General features: G+C 40.9%; 1 protein-coding gene across 4 annotated transcripts; it reads right to left on the bottom strand.

Annotated features, from left to right (window-relative positions):
* Positions 1-6,452: 6,452 nt before the first annotated feature.
* On the bottom strand, positions 6,453-15,472 carry acyp2 (Acylphosphatase-2). 4 transcript variants are annotated; one of them, XM_045690436.1, is made up of 4 exons: positions 15,145-15,472; positions 14,401-14,417; positions 13,907-14,016; positions 6,453-6,917 (listed from the first exon to the last, which is right to left on the bottom strand). In XM_045690436.1, exons 2-4 carry the CDS (start codon positions 14,401-14,403, stop codon positions 6,803-6,805), a joined length of 228 nt encoding a protein of 75 aa, XP_045546392.1. In that variant the 5' UTR covers positions 14,404-14,417; positions 15,145-15,472; the 3' UTR covers positions 6,453-6,802.
* Between the last annotated feature and the right edge of the window lie 5,636 nt (positions 15,473-21,108).

The following is a 21,108-nucleotide window of genomic DNA, read 5'->3' on the forward strand; positions in this document are numbered from 1 at the left end:
TATGGTGTGTTTGGGTGGTGCAGTGAGGTGTTCGGAGTCACTTTGATACAATGGGAGTTTGCTGTTATGGGACCTTTCACATCTTGTCTTGAGTCATCAATTATATTTCTTGTCTGTGAGAGAAAGAAGAAAACTCTATTACACATTCATGGGCAATCGTTGTTTACTGTCTGTATTCCTACTGTAGCAGCATGCTGTAGAATGAGACATCTCACAGACATGTTAAATAGCTAGCTAGCTACAACACACAGGTATAGGTACCCCAAGTCTAATATGAGTCATCAAGCCAAAGTCATTCCTTTATTCTCCAGTATCATCATCAAAACATTTCTCCAGTTTTGCTCATAATGCGAGGCACCGAGGGTAGTTAGCTAGCTACAACGTTAGACTACAGTACATTTTAAATATAGTAAACAACACGGCTAGCTTGGCTTGTAGTGGTTCTAACAAGCCGCGTTATCGCCGAATCGATCACCAAATTGTACTGAACAACACTGCCTCGGTTAAAAGATAGATTATATTGCTAGCTAGCTGCCGCTGCTTGCTGGCCTTGTAATTATTTTTCTTGCTGTCTCAACTTCTCTTCAGTGTATTCCGGCTCACATAAATAGGCCCGTACGTTCCTATGTAAAATAAAATAAAGGTTTTGTCGTTCAGCTCTTCTTGGAAAGAGGAAGCAGCCATTGTAGCAAATTATTGAGCATTCTCGGTAACATAGCTCCTGTGAACCTGTAAACTAGTACCGCCCCCATTTTTAAAAGCTTGCCTTCGAGGGTGGGAACAAGGAAGTATGGCTCCCGTCAGGCTATAGTCTATACAAAACCAGGTAAAATGAGTCAATCTTGATATCCTGCAATGTCCTGGCAGATAGGAACATCGTTGAGAAAAGTCCAATGGCTCTATTGAACAAGGACAACCATATCTACTCGCGTGATCGTGCAGTCGGCGAAACACAAAGGCCACAATAATTGCTTAGAAACGTAACTCCATAAATTTTTTGATCAGACAGCAGGCTCAATCAACCAATGACATAATTGTCTGAATCACCCTCTCATCACTCTGGAAAAACACCCCAAAAAGTCTCTAGTGGTGAAGTTTCCCTTTAAGGGATGTACACAAAGGCTGGCTATCCTTGCATCGGAAACAGAGTTGTGAGGACGGCAAAGCACTGCCACTATTGGTTGATTATCCCACAGGTGGAGCCCTACGTCTTGCTCAAATAGTCAGGCTTTCAGCTTGTGATGACTCGACAGGCTCACAGCTTGTGATGATTTTACTTTACTGTAACCTACATCCCAATACAATAACATTAATGTTGTTATTTGGATCATGGACATTAGTGTAGTGAACTTGTATGAAGGGCATTCTATAATGATAAAGTTCAATGATACACTTACTGGGCAGTTTATTAGGTAACACCTGTTCATGAAAGTGGATCACTCCATTTTCTGTGGCTTGCTACAATGCCTTCAGAAAGTATTCATACCTCTTGACTTTTCCACATTTTGTTGTGTTACAGCCTGAATTCAAAATGGATTAAATATATGTTTTTCTAAACCATCTACACACAATACCCAATAATGACAAAGGCAAAACATGTTTTTAGAGGTTTTTGCAAATTTATAGAAAATGAAAAGCAGAAATGTCTAATTTACATAAGTACTCACTACAAAGTCAATACTTTGTAGAAGCACCTTTGGCAGCGATTACAGCTGTGGGTCTTGGTAATTCTCTAAGAGCTTTCCACACCTGGATTGTGCAACCTTTGCCCATTATTCTTTATAAAATTCTTCAAGCTTTGTCAAATTGGTTGTTGAACATTGCTAGACAAACATTTACAGGTCTTAGCATAGATTTTCAGTAGATTTAAGTCAAAACTGTAACCCAGCCGCTCAGGAACATTCACTGTCTTCTTGGTAAGCAACTCCAATGTAGAGTTGGCCTTGTGTTTTAGGTTTTTGTCCTGCTGAAAGGTGAATTAATCTACCTGTGTTTGGTGGAAAGCAGACTGAACCAGGTTTTTCTCTATGATTTTGCTGTGTACTTAACTCTATGCTGTTTCTTTTATATCCTTAAAAACTCCCCAGTCCTTAACGATTACAAGCATAACCATAACATGATGCAGCCATCACTATGCTTGGAAATATGAAGAATGGTACTCAGTGATGTGTTGGATTTGCTCCAAATATAACGCTTTGCATTCAGGACAAAAAGTGTATTTCTATACAGTATTTTGCCGTATTACTTAAGTGCCTCATTGCCAACAGGATGCATGTTTTGGAATATTTTTATTCTTTACAGGCTTCCTTCTTTTCACCCTGTCATTTAGGTTAGTATTGTGGAGTCACTTCAATGTTGTTGATCCATCCTCAGGTGTTTTCTCATTTAACATCTACCAAATGTGCCCTTCTTTGCGAGGCATTGGAAAACCTCCCTGGTGTCTGTGGTTGAATCTGTTTGAAATTCACTGCTTGACTGAGGGAGCTTATAGATGATTGTATGTGTGGGGTACAGAGAGGAGGTAGTCATTCAAACGTATTTAGGCTTGCCATAACAAAGGGGTTGAAAAAAAATTGAAAACATTATTCCAATTTGCCATCATTTGTTTGGTATTTTGGTATTTTATTAGGATCCCCATTAGCTGTTGCAAAAGCAGCAGCTCCTCTTCCTGGGGTCCACACAAAACATAATACAGAATGACATAATACAGAACATCATTAGACAAGGACAGAACTACATACATTTTTAAAAAGGCACACGTAGCCTACATATCAATGCATCCACACAAACTATCTAGGTCAAATAGGGGAGAGGTGTTGTGCCGCGAGGTGTTGCTTATCTGTTTTTTGAAATCAGGTTTGCTGTTTATTTGAGCAATATGAGACGGAAGGAAGTTCCATGCAATAAGGGCTCTATATAATACTGTACGTTTTCTTGAATTTGTTCTGGATTTGGGGACTATGAAAGACCCCTGGTGGCATGTCTGGTGGGATAAGTGTGTGTGTCAGAGCTGTGTGTAAGTTGTCTATGCAAACAATTTGGGATTTTCAACACAATGTTTCTTATAAAAAGAATAAGTGATGCAGTCAGTCTCTCCTCAACTCTTAGCCAAGAGAGACTGGCATGCATATTATTAATATTAGCCCTCTGATTACAATGAAGAGCAAAAGGTCCCGCTCTGTTCTGGGCCAGCTGCAGCTTAACTAGGTATTTTCTTGCAGCACTGGACCACAAGACTGGACAATAATCAAGATTAGACAAAACTAGAGCCTGCAGAACTTGCTTTTTTGAGTGTGGTGTCAAAAAAGCAGAGCATCTCTTTATTACAGCTGGACCTCTCCCGATCTTTCCAACCATTGAATCTATATGTTTTGACCATGAGTTTACAATCTAAGGTAACGCCAAGTAATTAGTCTCCTCAACTTGTTCAACAGCCATACCATTCATTACCAGATTCAGCTGAGGTCTAGCACTTAAGGAATGATTTGTACCAAATACAATGCTCTTAGTTTTAGAGATGTTCAGGACCAGTTTATTACTGGCCACCCATTCCAAAACAGACTGCAACTCTTTGTTAAGGGTTTCAGTGACTTCATTAGCTGTGGTTGCTGATGCATTTATGGTTGACTCATCAGCATACATGGACACACATGCTTTGTTTAATGCCAGTGGCAGGTCATTGGTAAAAATAGAAAAGAGTAGAGGGCCTAGAGAGCTTCCCTGCAGTACACCACACTTTACATGTTTGACATTAGAGATGCTTCCATTAAAAGAAAACCCTTTGTTCTATTAGATAGCTCTGAATTCACGATATAGCAGCGGTTGAAAAGCCATAGCACTTAAGTTTTTTCAACAACAGGTTATGGTCAATAATATCAAAGGCTGCATTGAAATCTAACAGTACAGCTCCCACAATCTTCTTATTATCAATTTCCTTCAATCATCAGTCATTTGTGTCAGTGCAGTACATGTTGAGTGCTCGTCTCTATAAGCATGCTGAAACTCTGTTGTTAATTTGTTTACAGAGAAATAGTATTGTATTTGGTCAAATACATTTTTTCCCCAACAGTTTGCCAAGAGCTGGCAGCAAGCTTATAGGTCTGCTCTTAGAACCAGTAAAGGCCGCTTTACCACTCTTGGGTAGTGGAATTACTTTGGCTTCCCTCCAGGCCTGAGGACAAAGACTTTCCTCTATGCTCAGATTAAAAATGACAGATAGGAGTGGCTATAGAGTCAGCCACCATCCTCAGTAGCTTTCCATCTAAATTGTCAATGGCAGGAGGTTTGTCATTATTGATCGTTAACAATTTTTCCACCTCTCCCACACTAACTTTACAACATTCAAACTTGCACTGCTTTTCTTTCAGTATTAGTTTTTTTATACATAAATATAATTGCTCACTTTTTGTTGTGGGCATTTCCTGCCTAAGTTTGCCCACTTTGCAAATGAAATAATCATTAAAATATTTAGCAACATCAAATGGTTTTGTGATGAATAAGCCATCTGATTCGATGAAAGATGGGGTTGAATTTGTCTTTCTGCCCATAATTTCATTTAAAGTACTCAAGTTTTTTCCCATCATTGATCTTGGCTTCATAATAAAGTTTCTTCTTCTTTTTGTTGAGTTTAGTCACAAAATGTCTCAATTTGCAGTAAGTAAGCCAGTCAGATGTACAGCCAGACTTTTTAGCCACTCCTTTTGCCCCATCTCTTTCAACCATACAGTTTTTTAATTCCTCATCAATCAATGGAGCCTTAACTGTCAGTTTCTGAACAGGTGCATGTTTATCAATAATTGGAAGAAGCAATTTCATCAAGTGCAGCATCTGGATGCTCCTCAATCACATCTGACCAACAAATATTTGTATCATCATCCACATAAGAGTCACAGCTAAATATTTTGTATGATCTCTTATACACTATTTAAGGCCCAGCTGTTGGAAATGTGGCTTTCCTGGATATAGCCACTATATTGTGATCACTGCATCCAATGGGTACGGATATTGCTTTAGAACAAAGTTCTACAGCATTAGTAAAAATGTGATCGATACATGTGGATGATCTTGTTCGTGTAGTGTTTGTAAACACTCTGGTAGGTTGATTAATAACCTGAACCAGATTCCAGGCACTGGCTACAGTAAGAAGCTTCCTCTTGAGCGGACATCTTGATGAAAACCAGTCAATATTCAGGTCCCCAAGAAAGTAGACTTCTCTGTTTACATCACTTACACTATCAAGCATTTCTCACATATTATTTAGATACAGACTGCTAGCACTTGGTGGCCTATAGCAACACCACAAAAGAAAAGGCATTGGAGGTGCCAAGTGAACCTGCAACCACAACACTTCAATAACACTTGACATAAGATCTTCTCTTAGCATTACAGGGATATGGCTCTGAATATATACAGCAAGTCCTCCCCCATAAGCATGTCTGTCTCTTCTATAAATGTTATATCCTTGTATTGTGTGTAGGCCAGTGACCAAAAAATCTCAATTTAACCAATTTCAAATTCAGCCTGTAATACTACAACATTTGGAAAAAGTAAAGGGGTGTGAATACTTTCTGAAGGCACTGTATAAAAAGCAGGCAGACAGGCATCCAGTTACTGTTTGATTGAACGTTAGAATGGGCAAAACAAGTGACCTAAGCGACTTTGAGTGTGGTATAATCGTCAGTGGTAGGTGCGCCGGATCCAGTATCTCAAACGGTCGTGCTCCTGAGTATTTCACGCACGACAGTGTTTAGGGTTTACAGAGAATGGTGCGACAAACAATATCCAGTCAGCGGCAGTCCTGTGGGAAAAAACTGCTCATTGATGAGAGAGGTCAAAAGGATAATGGTAAGAATCGTGCAAGCTAACAGGCGGGTCACAAACTGACATAACGGTGCAGTACAACAGTGGTGTGCAGAACGGCATCTCGGAAGGCAGAACTCGTCGATCCTTGTCACGGATGGGCTATTGCATCTGATGACCACACTGGGTTCCACTCCTATCAGCTAAAAACAAGAAGCGACTCCAATGGGCATGCGATGACCTACACTGGAAAATTGAGGAGTGGAAAAACATTGGCTGGAACATGACAGCAAGTTCAGTTTACTCGAGTGGCCTGCGCAGACCCCAAACCTCAACCCAATGGAGCATCTTTGGGATGAGATGGAACGGGCTGTTCACAGCATGAATGTACTGCTGTCCAATCTGCAGCAACTGCATAATGCCATCGCGTCAGCTTGGACCAACATCCCTGTGGAACGTTTCCGACACCTTGTTGAATGCCCTGAAGAATTCAGGCTGTTAAAGAGGCAAAGGGGGGTCCGACCCGGTACTAGATGAGTGTACCTAATAAATTGTCCGGTGAGTGTATGTTGCATCCATGTTAAGAAAAACAACTCTGCAGATCCTCAAAATATTTGTAATATTTAAAACTACTGAAAATGTCCACACAGTGGTTTCACTAAATCATTTTATTTCTGTCTTTGATGGGATGAACTCAACATTGTAAACGTTGACTATTATTGACATACATGGTGGCATTTAAGTGCAATTTAAAAGTTGCATTTAGCAAACTAATCATGTCAAACTTCTTTTGTGGGTTACATGATAACAGAGCATTCAAATGACTATTCTTCAAACAATAAATAAAAGGCATAACAGGCCTCAGAATTACATTTAAAACTGTGAAGATATGAATATTACAGGTCAAATCAAGCACCTTAGAAGTTGAGAAGCTACTAATTCCTTTTGGGCAGGCCTCAGGGTGGATACTTGCTGCTGCGGTGCTTTGTCGCTGCTCTGGCTGTCAGTAGCGAGTGCCAAAGCCATGGATTTCCAGTTTGGGGATGTCCCTCTCGTTAGAGAACTTGGCGTGGTCAATGCGTGAGCTGGGACTCCCCACCTTACTCAGCCACACCTTCCTACGGAGAGAGACAGAAAAGGCCCACAATTCCGAGTCAAAACAACCCCTAACAAACTGTCACTGGTATTCAAAACCAGTTCTATAAAAGACACGTAAAATGATTTTTTGGGGCTTTTGGGACTACTCCATTGATTCCATTGTACTGGACTAAACAAATTAAAGAGCAGACAATGTATTAAACAATCTATTTGACCCAGGTCTGGTGTCAATGCATTGACAGACATAACAATAAATATTGCCAGCTACAGCCAAGATTTGGCTGTAATAGGCCATATGTTTTGAGTCCCCAGCATAACGCAAACACAATGGGATCAATTCATGTTGGTAATAATCATCTCATGGGTGAAAGCGATGCGCTAACACCAGAGGACCTATGTTCCCTTTCCTCGCAGTCTGTACACTAAATCCCTCATGTTGTATTCTAGTGAATCAAGAGGTCACTAAATGCATTATGGTCCTCTGAGGGCCCATCACTCCATTCTTATTGGATGAGTGCGAGCAGGAAGGCGCACCGGTTGGCAGTCAGAAGCTTTTTTCAAGGTGCGCCTGTGTTGAGACTGCTGGGAAACTTCTTGCATTGGAGGCTACGATGGAGGAAATTGACTAACAACAAAAGAGAGATGTATGTATTGTTGCCATGGAAGAGATCTCTCATTCTCTCTTACAAGGGCGCATTGATATTCCCCTACTGTTTTGCCTTTAAATGAAATACAAGTAATTCTACTGGTGGTTCACTAGGCTATGCATTATCAAGTTGAGCACAGGAATACAGGATAAAAAAGCTTTGGGAATACAGGATAAAAAAAAGCCTAGAAAATACAGACTACCCAGTAATAAAATAAATGCTGTCTAGTTAACTCTGACAATGTTATACCACAGTGCTGTCAAATATGTTGATTATTGTGCATTGTCCCTGACAAAACCTATATAAATAACTAAAATGTTATCAATACTGACATTGTAAATATAGGATACACACCAAGTGTAAAAAAATAACTGGAAATTACAAATCTACTAAATAAAAAAAATAAACGCAACATGTAAAGTGTTGGTCCCATGTTTCATGAGCTGAAATGAAAGGTCCCAGAAATGTTGCATACGCACAAAAAGCTTATTTCTCACAAATTTTGTGCACAAATTTGTTAGTGAGCATTTCTACCTGACAGGTGTGGCATATCAAGAAGCTGATTAAACAGCATGATCATTACACAGGTTGCACCGAGTGCTGGGGACAATAAAAGGCCACTAAAATGTGCAGTTTTGTCACACAACAGATTTATTTGTTTTATTCAACCAGGAAAAGCCCATTGAGACCCATAGTCTCTTTTTCAAGGGAGTCCTGGCCAAGAAGGCAGCAACAATTAATACATTACAGAATTAAAACAAACAACAATACAGCATGATCCAGCCTAAAAAAGCATTTACACTCCTCTGTAACAGAGTCTCCCATCAATATTTTACATGCATTCAGTGGCACTAACATATCTAGATGAAGCATGGATTGTAGACTATTCCATGCCTCTGGTGCACAAGAAGAGAAGGCAGTCTTGCCTAATACTGTAAATGTCCTGGGGACTTTAAGTAGCAACCACCTAGTAGACTGGGTATGGTAACTGCTGGTGGTGAAGGAGACCAGACTACAGAGGGAGTATACCCAAAAGGGCTTTGTAGATGAACACATACAAATGTAGCTTTCTGCGCACATAATGTCTTGACTTTTGAGGGAGCGCGCAATTGGCATGCTGACTGCATAAATATCCACTAGAGTGGTTGCCAGAGAATTTAAATGTTCATTTTTCTACCTTAAGCCATCTCCAACGTCGTTTTAAAGACTTTCACTGTACGTTAAACCGGTCTTAATCAATTTAAATTTTATTGGTCACATACACATGGTTAACAGATGTTAATGGGAGTGTAGCGAAAGGCTTGTGCTTCTAGTTCTGACAGTGCAGTAATATCTAACAAGTAATCTAACAATTCCCCAACAACTACCTAATACACACAAATCTAAAAAGGGCTGAATGAGACTATGTACATATAAATATATGAATGAGCGATGGCAGAGCGGCATAGGCAAGGTGCAATAGACGGTATAAAATACAGTATATACATATACGATGAATGTAAGATATGTAAACATTATTAAAGTGGCATTATTTAAAGTGGCATTGTTTAAACTGACTAGTGATCCATTTATTAAAGTGGCCAGGGATTGGGTCTCAATGTAGGCAGCAGCCTCTCTGAGTTAGTGATTACTGTTTAGCAGTCTGATGGCCTTGAGAGAGAAGCTGTTTTTCAGTCTCTCGGTGCCAGCTTTGATGGACCTGTACTGACCTCGCCTTCTGGATGGTAGCGGTGTGAACAGACAGTGGCTCGGCTTGTTGTTGTCCTTGATGATTCTTTTGGCCTTCCTGTGACATCGGGTGCTGTAGGTGTCACGGAGGGCAGGTAGTTTGTCCCCAGTGATGCGTTGTGCAGACCGTACCACACTCTGGAGAGCCTTGCGGTTGAGGGCGGTGCAGTTGCTGTGATATAGCCCGACAGGATGCTCTCGATTGTGCATCTGTAAAGGTTTGTCAGGGTTTTGGGCGACAAGCCAAATTTCTTCAGCCTCCTGAGGTTGAAGAGGCGCTGTTGCGCCTTCTTCACCACAATGTCTGTGTGGGTGGACCATTTCAGTTTGTCAAAGCGGACAAAGGTGTTTAGTTTGTCTGGAAGCGTGACGTCGGTGTCCGTGACGTGGCTAGTTTTCTTTTTTGTAGTCTTCGACTTCCTGTAGACCCTGCCACCAACGTCTCGTGTCTGAGCCGTTGAACTGCGACTCCACCTTGTCCCTGTACCGGCATTTTGCTTGTTTGATTGCCTTGCGGAGAGAATAACTACACTGTTAATATTCAGACATATTCCCAGACCTCTTTCCATTGTTAAATGCGGTGGTTCGCGCTTTCAGTTTTGCGCGAATGCCGCCATCAATCCATGGTTTCTGGTTAAGGTAGGTTTTAATAGTCACAGAGGGTACCTTATCTCCAATGCACTTCCTTATAAACTCACTCACTGAGTCAGCGTATAGATTGATGTTGTTCTCTGAGGCTGACCGGAACATATCCCAGTCCGTGTGATCAAAACAATCTTGAAGCCTGGATTCCGATTGGTCAGACCAGCGTTGAATGGTTCTAGTCACTGGTACATCCGGTTTGAGTTTCTGCCTATAAGACGGTAGGAGCAAGATGGCGTCGTGGTCGGATTTGCCAGCTCAGGACCTCCACATCCAGCTTCTTCACCTGCGGGATCATCTGAGACCAGCCACCCGCAGCTGATGAAACTGAGGATTATTTATGTCTGTAATAAAGCCCTTTTTTGAGGGGAAAAAAATAGCCAGCCCACCCATGGCTGCGCCCCTGCCCAGGCATGTGAAATCCATAGATTAGGGCCTAATCAATTTATTTAAATTGAATGATTTCCTTATATGAACTGTGTAACTCAGTAAAATCTTTGAAATTGTTGCATGTAGCATTTATATTTTCTGTTCAATATACATTGACAAACTACTATAGCACATTTCTGAATCACAGACCACACACATACAAACAGAGCATTTTAAATAGGTACTACATTCGGACACAGGCTATTACAGTATTATACACAATGTATTAAGTGCATAGATCTGCCCAGTCTTTCAGGAAACTAAACCCTAACAAAAGAAAACAGGGAAATTGGAAAATAATTGCACTTGCTAGCTGCCAAGGGAGGGAGGTATTTAGCCAAATTAATCCTTTAAGAACACCCACCCTTGCTTGTTTACATTTCCCTATCTCAATCTCTGAGTAGTTGGCAAAGGAATACCTTTATTGGATGTCTATAACCTTTCTTTCCCCTTTGCGTTTTCTATAGAGGTGTGAGTAAGAGCTTTGAAAACATGCTCCTTCTCTCTCACTCTACCACATCCGCTGGTCAATAACCCCCCCACCCCATGTACACAGTGGAGCCCATCTGTGTGCTCAAGCGCAGGCTGCTGCTCATTGTTTTGAAGGGAAGAACTGGGAGGCTCCAACCCTCTCACTGGTTTGGGGAAGTTAGATAGCTTTGAAAGTGGGGGGGGGGGTCCATATTGCTGATCCTGCTACACATTGTGTGGATGAGTCAGTAAAGTGCCTTCATCGTAAAGTGGTACCAGTACTTTGTGTACTGCTTGACAATAGCTAGATCTAACATTCCAACAACACCTTGGATTAGTTCAAATTAAGCTAGCCTCATCTCCACACTCCTGAAAATGATAATTCAGATAAAAGGCCCCAAAAAATACAGATGAAGTGATGAAGTGGTGGATATCAGGACTAAGACATGGAACGAAAGGAGTTAAGTCAGCAGACTAGCAATTCCAACCCTGCCAAAGAGAGGTGGATAGTAGGACAGGGGAAATATTTATTGTTCATGAGAGAGAGAAAAAAGAGGGGGGGAATGCAGGCAGACTCCAGCAGATTCCAACCCCGCCTGCTCTGTCTGTTTCAATATTTAATGACCAAACACATTTCTGTTCTCACATCTCGTGTTCGCAGGCCAGAATGAAAAGGTGCACTTTTTTTGTGCAGCAAAAGCTCAACCCTCAAAAGGCAATGTCAGGCACAGTTGAATGACTACAAACACTGCAGTGTGTATATAAAAAAAATACACATACTTCAAGAGGAACCCTTCCCCCAAATTTCAGAGCTAGATAAATACTCTAAAGCCAATGGGTGGAGGAGCTGCCCAGAGAGATTAATGTTAAGGTAGTTCCTATAATGTACCATTTTTCATCACATTTACCATTATGTAAGTCACAATACAATAGAAATTAGAAACAAGCCAAAGGATTTGGAGGATTCATTGCAATGAATCTCACACACACATGGTCAGGCTTTGTGAAAGGAAATACTCCCCTGCTGGCCGGACCCTCCACCAGCTCTCCAGTACATCTTGTTCCCAGTTCGTAGAGAACCTGGTGATGTAATCCCCAGCTCGACCCAGGCTGACTTACTTTCCCATGTACCTCGGTTTTAGGAACTACAGGCTGAGCCACACCCACCAAGCAGGTCAGGGAAGTAGTAAGATGAAGTTGCCCCTCAACACTTATCTGAAGTCAGTTTAGCATCCTTCAGTTTTGTACAAGCATGGGCAAAAGGGAGTTCCCTGAGATAAACAAATGAGAAGCCGGCACACAGAATATTGCTGCTCCCCAGTGCTTTATTTTGGCACCCAAATACTAATTCCTTTTTCTCAGTAATATCCTTTAGTCAAGCACCGGTAGTCACAAGTTTAGGATGTGCATATCACCCTCCTTTTCTTCAAGAGGGAGTTTCTACCATACACCAGTCTATTCCTTTTAAATCCATGAGGGGGAGTTTGTGAGCGCACCCTTTGGGGATAGAGAATCAGGCCACAGCCTGTGACTAGGCATGGGAAGCTCTATTCTAGAGTATTCCATGGAGCAGGGATCATCAACTAGATTCAGATGTGTGCCAATTCCTTCTTGAGCGGATGGTCAGGAGGCCCGAACATACCAAAAAATATTTTTTGGACTGCAAATTGACCACAAGAAGCACAAAAATATATAACATTTGACTAAAACATAATCCTTTCAAACATTGCTTACATTTGTATATGATCACATATATCTCTCTATTATGTCTGGGAATACTTTGGAACAGATTGTATAAATAAAAATCACTTAGAGCTGATTAGCATTTTTTTTTGTTTATCCAACAATAAAACATTTGTATTTTTTAAATCCCCTAAAAAAGAAACACAAGTTGGGGAACACTGGCATTTGGTAATAGTCTGGGCATATGATGACACCTACTGGCAAAGTACTACTTTGCATTCTCAATACACAAAGGTATTATCTCTAGTAAAGACAGTAAGTAAGTAAAAATGTATGTCCTCTGTTAAGCTCTCACAAGTGTGATGATATTAAAGTAGCTGCATGGTGTCAGTGATACTCTTGCCTGGTTTCAGCCAAAGTAACTGCTCTGAGGTATGCCTACATTTAATTACAATTTTTTGCACTGACTCTTGCATAGGCTTGATGTACACTCACTGGACTCTAACCACACACACACACACACACACACACACACACACACACACACACACACACACTACACTACACACACACACACACACACACTGCTGCTACTCTCTGTTTATTATCTATAGTCACTTTACCCCTACCTACATGTACATATTACCTCGACTAACCCCGTACCCTTGCACATTGACTCTGTACCAGTACCCCTTTTATATAGGCTCGTAATTGTTATTTTATTGTGTTACTGTTTTTCCTTTAGTTTATTTAGCAAATGTTTCTTACTTTATTAAAACTTTGCATTGTTGGCTAAGGGCTCGTAAGTAAGCATTTCACAGCAAGGTCTACACCTGTTGCATGCGACGCATGTGCAAAATACAATTTGATTTGATACATGTAGTATAGGTATCATTAAACACTTTACTTACAAGTATGAAATGGTATTAGTTGTCAAAAGCATGTGAGCCTTTATGATTAGAATAAGGCTTATAATATGTTATCGCTCTGTGTGGCAACCAACTCAAAAACTGTCTTTAAATGGTAATGCGAAATAAAAATATTGAGTGTTGTGATGCTGAGGGCTAAATTCCACTGAACCAGCATTGCAGTATCATATAAAAATTCCCCCAACAGATTGGGGTGCTGTAAAAAATCCAAATAAATAATAACAGGTAGACCCGCCCCTCAGGTAGCTGATTTGTTTACAGAATAAGATCCGTTCAGCAGAGGAGGCTGGTTTGACTCCGTTCCATGAATTCCTTTCCAGACATTTCAATGAGCCCCTCCTCCTATAGCTCCTCCCACCAGCCTCTTCTGGTGTGCAGTAGTTTGTAAACCAAGGCATTGCTTATACATTAAAATGGGAATGATTCATTGAATCGTGTCCTGTCTAATGAATTGTATTGTCTATCTCAGAGTGGACTTACATTTCATTGACCTTGTCATGGGGCCCCTGTAACTGGCCAACCACTGTTCCTTCTCTTGTGTTCTTCACCCAGCCATTAACACCCAGCTTCTTCCCCTGGTCTTCTGTGTACTGGAAAACACAGGACCAAAAGAAAGGAAGGAAAAACGGCACAGGGGGTGTAATGTTATTGCAGAAACTGGGGTTATCATCTTATAAAGATAACACTGTACAATGTATGTTAGAAACAGAACCAAAGATTCTCTACACTGTATGTAGGCTACATGAAAATGCTAACACACTTCACTTTATCAATATGGAACAGTATGGAACACAGAATTTAAAAAGAAGAGTACAGTTAGATGGAAGAGGGGAAAATACTAACACGTTGCAAATCAAAATGGAATGTGATAGGTTTTAAAATATATATTTTGTTCTACTTTTATTTAATATTAGTATTGTCTTTTTTTAAATAGCCTTTTACATGTTGAGGAAAATGTAAGTGAAGTTGCTCACCATTCTGAAGCAAACACCTGTAAGAACAAAACAAACATGAAAATAAATAGAGGTAATTCATATCCAAATATTCCAGATTAGCTATATCTTGCTTTATTGACTTGATGACCTGATCCTTTCAGAGACTAGAAACTGTAGAGAATCTAAGGGGCCATACAGAGTCCTCTTTGGTTCTCATTCAAACCATTGACCACAGCACGGCCAATGTGTACAACAGTCCTGACGCGTGTAATACGGTTTTGGAAACATCAGAAATTCTACTTTCATATCACACCAAAATATTTTTTTCAAATACAAAATATACACTTACTGTGCACCGTTTTAACATAGATTCCAATTCCATTTACCTTAACTATGACACTTCTTGAGCTAATGGAATCTAAAGCAAAACAAAATTATAACGTTGTCTCGAAGCTATTACACTTCTTCCCCTGGTCTTTTTTTGTGTGCATCTTTTGTATTTGTAAAGTTATTTTGGGATGATAATTAAGTTCGCAATCAAGGATAAATTGTTTTTAATCAAGAGCATTTCATGCCTTGATCAATTCCCCTCAACAATATTCAATAGGCTAACTTGCAGAAGGGCTAACTTGCATCATGCCATAGGGGAAAACAATTGCATTTGAAAATATGGATAGCAGCATGCTATGTTTCGGTAGCACAGTGAAACTTGTTACCAAACTTGCCTACTCAGTGAATCTACTTCAGGCAGTGTGCATTGTGTGAGTTGACGATTTTACATACAGGCACAGGCTCACCCCCAAGGCAGACAACTGAACATGCGCAGGGTAGCCTAGTAAGCCTACCTACCCTGGACGTTCCCGAATATCTCGAAATCTACAGAGGCAAGCTTTTCACCTCCAACATCAACGTTGGTAGACATGGCAAGTAAAATAACCACTGAGGATAAAACTAAACTATAAAGGCTTTCCACACTACCCATGCAATAACCCCAGCCCCTCTCCCGGCTAACAGATGTAGCTACGTTAGTTGCTTTCCTCAAAGATAAGTCTGAGCTATGCCCTGCTCACTGCCACCATTTTTCTTCTGCGTCTTCTTCTAATTTAACCAACTTTAGTGGTGATTTACTACCACCTACTGGACCAGACAGAGAAGGTCTAAAACCTGCCTAATCTCGGAAACCCTGATCTAAAATCGTGCGTAACTGCGTCAGATCCTCCATACCGTCTGTCCACGAGAGGTTAAACACTGTGATAATATAGATATTTTTTATGTGGAGGGGTTTATATTTGTCCTGTTACACACAAGTGCGTAATGGCAATGTATTGTTTTGCATATCCCAACTCCCCCTGAGACACCCACAATTATAAAGTACCTCTGGGGCAATTAGGGCTAAAGGCCATGCTCAAAAGTACAGCAAAATATCTATATATATTTTTTACTTTGTCTGCTCCGGTATTCAAACAGCAACCTTTACAGTTACTGGCGCAGCACTCTAACCTCAAGGCTACCTGCCATCCCTTATTCTGATGTTTAGATGATGTTTAGCTGACACTGATTTTGTGCTCAAGTACTCAAATTTTAATGTTAATGTTCTGCCCCCATGGCAGAAGCACCCCAGCTGCTGGTAGAAAAAGGTTGAGAAACATTGATTTAGCATACATATTGGACGGTACAAAATTATCTGTAGATGAAGTCTCAATAAAAGGATGGAAAATATTTTATTTAGATCTTCATTCTCTATACATTAGGGTTCTGGTTGGCTCAGTTGGTAGAGCATGGCCCTTGCAATACCAGGGCTGTGGGTTCAGTTCCCATGGGGGACCAGTATGAAAATGAATGCATTTACTACTATAAATTACTCTGGATAGAGTATTTACTTTAATGTTTTGAAGGTACAGTTGGTTCTGTAGATCAGTGAAACAAAATCCTAATTTAATGAATTTACGTTTTAATTTATAAGGTCACTAAATGTGAGTAATTTCACACAGTACATTGGAATGGATATTGTACAGTAATGTACATCATTCTCAACTCATAGGTAACAGCTTTGAACATGTTCCAACATTTGTTGAAAAAATAAATAGGCTACAGTTTTCACTTATCAGTATTACCAGTACTGCAAATAACGAATATAATTTTTCAAGTTTACAGTATATTTTGCCTCCTGTATTAAAAAAAAGTGTTTTATTGCGGAGATGTCAATCCCAACTAGGGCTTGAACCCACGACCTTGAACCTGTCAACCCAACAGCATAGCCGTTACACCAAGATATATAGATTTCTTCAATATAGGATGGGTTGTCTGGAGAATGCATCTTTGTGCTTCACTGCTCCACGTACCTCGAGAGGGTCGCAACCGGGGGCCATCCCACTTCTTACACCGATGTTGCAAATGGCGACAGTGCAACGTCCTATAGGTGTCTCGAAAGGTCTCTTGAATAGGATTTAACCACTTGGGGAGATCATAATTAGGGTCCCTACAATATTATGATGGTAATTTATCTTGACTGTGATTACCAATGTGGATATATGACTCGTGATAAGCAATGTGGCCTATCAATCTTAAAATAAGCCCTTTGACACTTGTTCAGGAGGGTAGGCCTGAACAAGTCCTGTGCAGTTGATGCGGGAGTCTGGACACAAACATTTGGTCATGTGCATTTTCCAAAAGTAAAAAGAAAGTATCTGATCAACAGCCTATTCCCACCACCATTTTTTTTTTATAAAGACTTAGACTTACGAGAAAATAACTATTTCTTAAGCAATAATTTTGCTAGAACTGTCTGGGAGTGGTCTGAGTGAGGAGGGAAAAACTGAAAACTAGCTGTTATTGACAGAGAGGTTTGGAACTCTCTTTGTTATTGATCTATTAACCAATTTACCGCTTGGTGATCTCACCATGGGAAGCCGAAAGTTCTGCACATGCAAACCTGCTGATTAGAAGGTCCTGTGTACAGTGAGGGAAAAAAGTATTTGATCCCCTGCTGATTTTGTACGTTGGCCCACTGACAAAGAAATGATCAGTCTAAAATTTTAATGGTAGGTTTATTTGAACAGTGAGAGACAGAATAACAACAAAAAAATCCAGAAAAACGCATGTCAAAAATGTTATAAATTGATTTGCATTTTAATGTTGGAAATAAGTATTTGACCCCTCTGCAAAACATGACTTAGTACTTGGTGGCAAAACCCTTGTTGGCAATCACAGAGGTCAGACGTTTCTTGTAGTTGGCCACCAGGTCTGCACACATGTCAGGAGGGATTTTATCCCACTCCTCTTTGCAGATCTTCTCCAAGTCATTAAGGTTTCGAGGCTGACGTTTGGCAACTCGAACCTTCAGCTCCCTCCACAGATTTTCTATGGGATTAAGGTCTGGAGACTGGCTAGGCCACTCCAGGACCTTAATGTGCTTCTTCTTGAGCCACTCCTTTGTTGCCTTGGCTGTGTGTTTTGGGTCATTGTCTTGCTGGAATACCCATCCACGACACATTTTCAATGCCCTGGCTGAGGGAAGGAGGTTCTCACCCAAGATTTGACGGTACATGGCCCCGTCCATCGTCTCTTTGATGCGGTGAAGTTGTCCTGTCCCTTTAGCAGAAAAACACCCCCAAAGCATAATGTTTCCACCTCCATGTTTGACGGTGGGGATGGTGTTCTTGGGGTCATAGGCAGCATTCCTCCTCCTCCAAACACGGCGAGTTGAGTTGATGCCAAAGAGCTCCATTTTGGTCTCATCTGACCACAACACTTTCACCCAGTTGTCCTCTGAATCATTCAGATGTTCATTGGCAAACTTCAGACGGGCATGTATAGGTGCTTTATTTGAGCAGGGGGACCTTGCGGGCAGGGTTTCAGTCCTTCACGGCGTTGTGTGTGACCAATTGTTTTCTTGGGACTATGGTCCCAGCTGCCTTGAGATCATTGACAAGATCCTCCCGTGTAGTTCTGGGCTGATTCCGCACCGTTCTCATGATCTTTGCAACCCCACGAGGTGAGATCTTGCATGGAGCCCCAGGCCGAGGGAGATTGACAGTTATTTTGTGTTTCTTCTATTTGCGAATAATCGCACCAACTGTTGTCACCTTCTCACCAAGCTGCTTGGTGATGGTCTTGTAGCCCAGTCCAGCCTTGTGTAGGTCTACAATCTTGTCCCTGACATCCTTGGAGAGCTCTTTGGTCTTGGCCATGGTGGAGAGTTTGGAATCTGATTGATTGATTGCTTCTGTGGACAGGTGTCTTTTATACAGGTAACAAACTGAGATTAGTAGCACTCCCTTTAAGAGTGTGCTCCTAATCTCAGCTCGTTACCTGTATAAAAGACACCTGGGAGCCAGAAATCTTTCTGATTGAGAGGGGGTCAAATACTTATTTCCCTTATTAAAATGCAAATCAATTTATAACATTTTTAACATGCGTTTTTCTGGATTTTTTTGTTGTTATTCTGTCTCTCACTGTTCAAATAAACCACCATTAAAATTATAGGTTGATCATTTCTTTGTCAGTGGGCAAACGTACAAAATCAGCAGGGGATCAAATACTTTTTTCCCTCACTGTATATTGTATTTTCAACCAGCAACTAACACTGATCAAATTCTGTCACACTTTTACCTTGTTAGTTTCACCAGCTGTTGTACAATATGAAAAATGACTGCCGGTCTTTTAAAATATTACTCAAACTGTACAGCACCTAACTCAAATCAACGCTATTGATCTAGCAGGTTGTGAGGGGGTTGGCAAAGGAATGGTATTGTGGTTCAGTTTTGTTGTATTCCTGCCCCTGCAGGAGTAAAGGGAAATGATAGAGTAGATCTAATCACAAAGGGTGCAGTGAAAAATAATATAGTGGATCAGTTGGGTAGAGGTGTGGTAAAAACATTGATTCAAAAAGACTGGGTTGGATTGCTGGCAGAGACAATGGGATTTGAGTAGTAAGGGGAGACATTTCTATAGTATAAGGACATCTGTACGGGAGGTAGTGTCATATAATGGTAACAGAAGAAGGAAGCAAGATGTGCAAGATGAGATCATACAGGATTAAACTCTTCTTTAAATTTATACTGAAACATGACACTGGAATGTGCAATGGGTGTATGATAGATAAAACTGTTGAGAATGATTGATTATTGTGAACTGTATTAGCGAGCAGGCGCTCCACGTTAAATGAATGGGGACAAGAGAGTTGAATTGTTCTGCTCTCAAGAAAAGGGAGCCATTGAAAGGAGTGATTACTGGGGTAGTAGTAAATGTGAATGTTGACCAACCGAAGGGGAAGATTCCCGGTGTTGGTGATGCTCGTCATTTGGTGCAACGCAGACCAGGTGTCGTGAGTGGTGAAACAGAAGAGCAGTTGTCTTTTGAGTTTTGATGTTGTCTTTTCCCGACAAAGTGATGTTAGGATATATAAGTTATTCTGTATGAGCTTTCGTGCCGAATACATTAAGTTGTTACAGGTGTCAAGCTTAGGGGCATGTGGCAGCAGTGTGTAGGAGGGAGGTTCCTACATGTGAGAAGTGTGCAGAAGGGCATGAGAGAAAGAAATGTGTGGCATTGGGGAAAGTAATGGTATGTGTTAATTGTAGGGTTGCCCATGGGGCTGGGGATCAGAAATGTCCAGTGCGAGAGAGGCAGGTTGAGGTTTCCAGGGTTAGAGTAGTGCAGAAGTTGTCACATGCTGAGGCAATGAAGAAAGTAAAGGAAGATGGGTCAAGAGGGAGGGATCCTGAGAGTGGTGTCAGTAGTAGATATGTACCAGTACAGAGGGATATGCCAACAAGTGATATATGCTTCAATAAGATTGGATGTTTAGTGTTTTATAGCAATGGTTATTAACCAATGGAACATAAGTCGAAGAAAATTGAGGGTGTGGTGGCAGCTGCATAGAGGTATTTGGGTGTATGAGACTTGATGTGAGAAGAGTTACAGGGTGTGTTGAGTGGTGGTGTGCCCTCCTTTCAGACTGTTGGCCCGAGGAAGGACTAGAGAGATTTAAATAGTGGAGTAGGATTTTAGTGAGCGTAGTGTATTTGTTGATTTATTTTGTTTTTTCAAGCAAAGTATAAGGGACTTATACTCCAGTCTAGTAGGTGCGGTAATGCAACATTTATTGAGTGCCAACTGCTGTTAAACCTCAAAGAAGTAGTTTGGGACAGAGCTTAACAACTTATTTATTTAACTAGACAAGTCAGTTAAGAACAAATTCTTATTTACAACGACAGCCTACCCCAGCCAATTGTGCACCACCCTATGGGACTCCCAACCACAGCCAGATGTCATACAGCCTGGATTTGAACTAGGTACTGTAGTGATGCTTCTTGCATTGAGATGCAGTGCCTTAGACCACTGTGCCACTTGGGAGCCCCTGTGGTAAGAGGCTAGACCTGCTATCTCTTTAAGGTTCAGGTGTTACTTGTTTTTATAGCCTTTTTAGCATATTCTATCCTCTTTGTCACCCCATCTGTTTTAAATCAATATTCATACTTTTTTTATTACTTTTGAGTGTAGTTGTATTTTGAACTTATGTGTTTGGAGTGACTGCCAGCTCCGTCACAGATTTAGATGGGAGAGTTTGTTTGATAGGGTCAGAGAGATTGGCCAGGGATAGGATTTGGGTGGGGGATTAGTAAGGTTTCTAAGGCTTTCTTTTATTAGAAATACTGGGTTAAGTAACAGAATATGGTGATAGAGTTACAGGGTGTGTTGAGTGGTGGTATGCTGTCCTTTCAGGTAGGTGGCGGTGTATGCACC

This window comes from Salmo salar, chromosome ssa12 (genome assembly GCF_905237065.1).
Source record: "Salmo salar chromosome ssa12, Ssal_v3.1, whole genome shotgun sequence".
Taxonomy (NCBI): domain Eukaryota; kingdom Metazoa; phylum Chordata; class Actinopteri; order Salmoniformes; family Salmonidae; genus Salmo; species Salmo salar.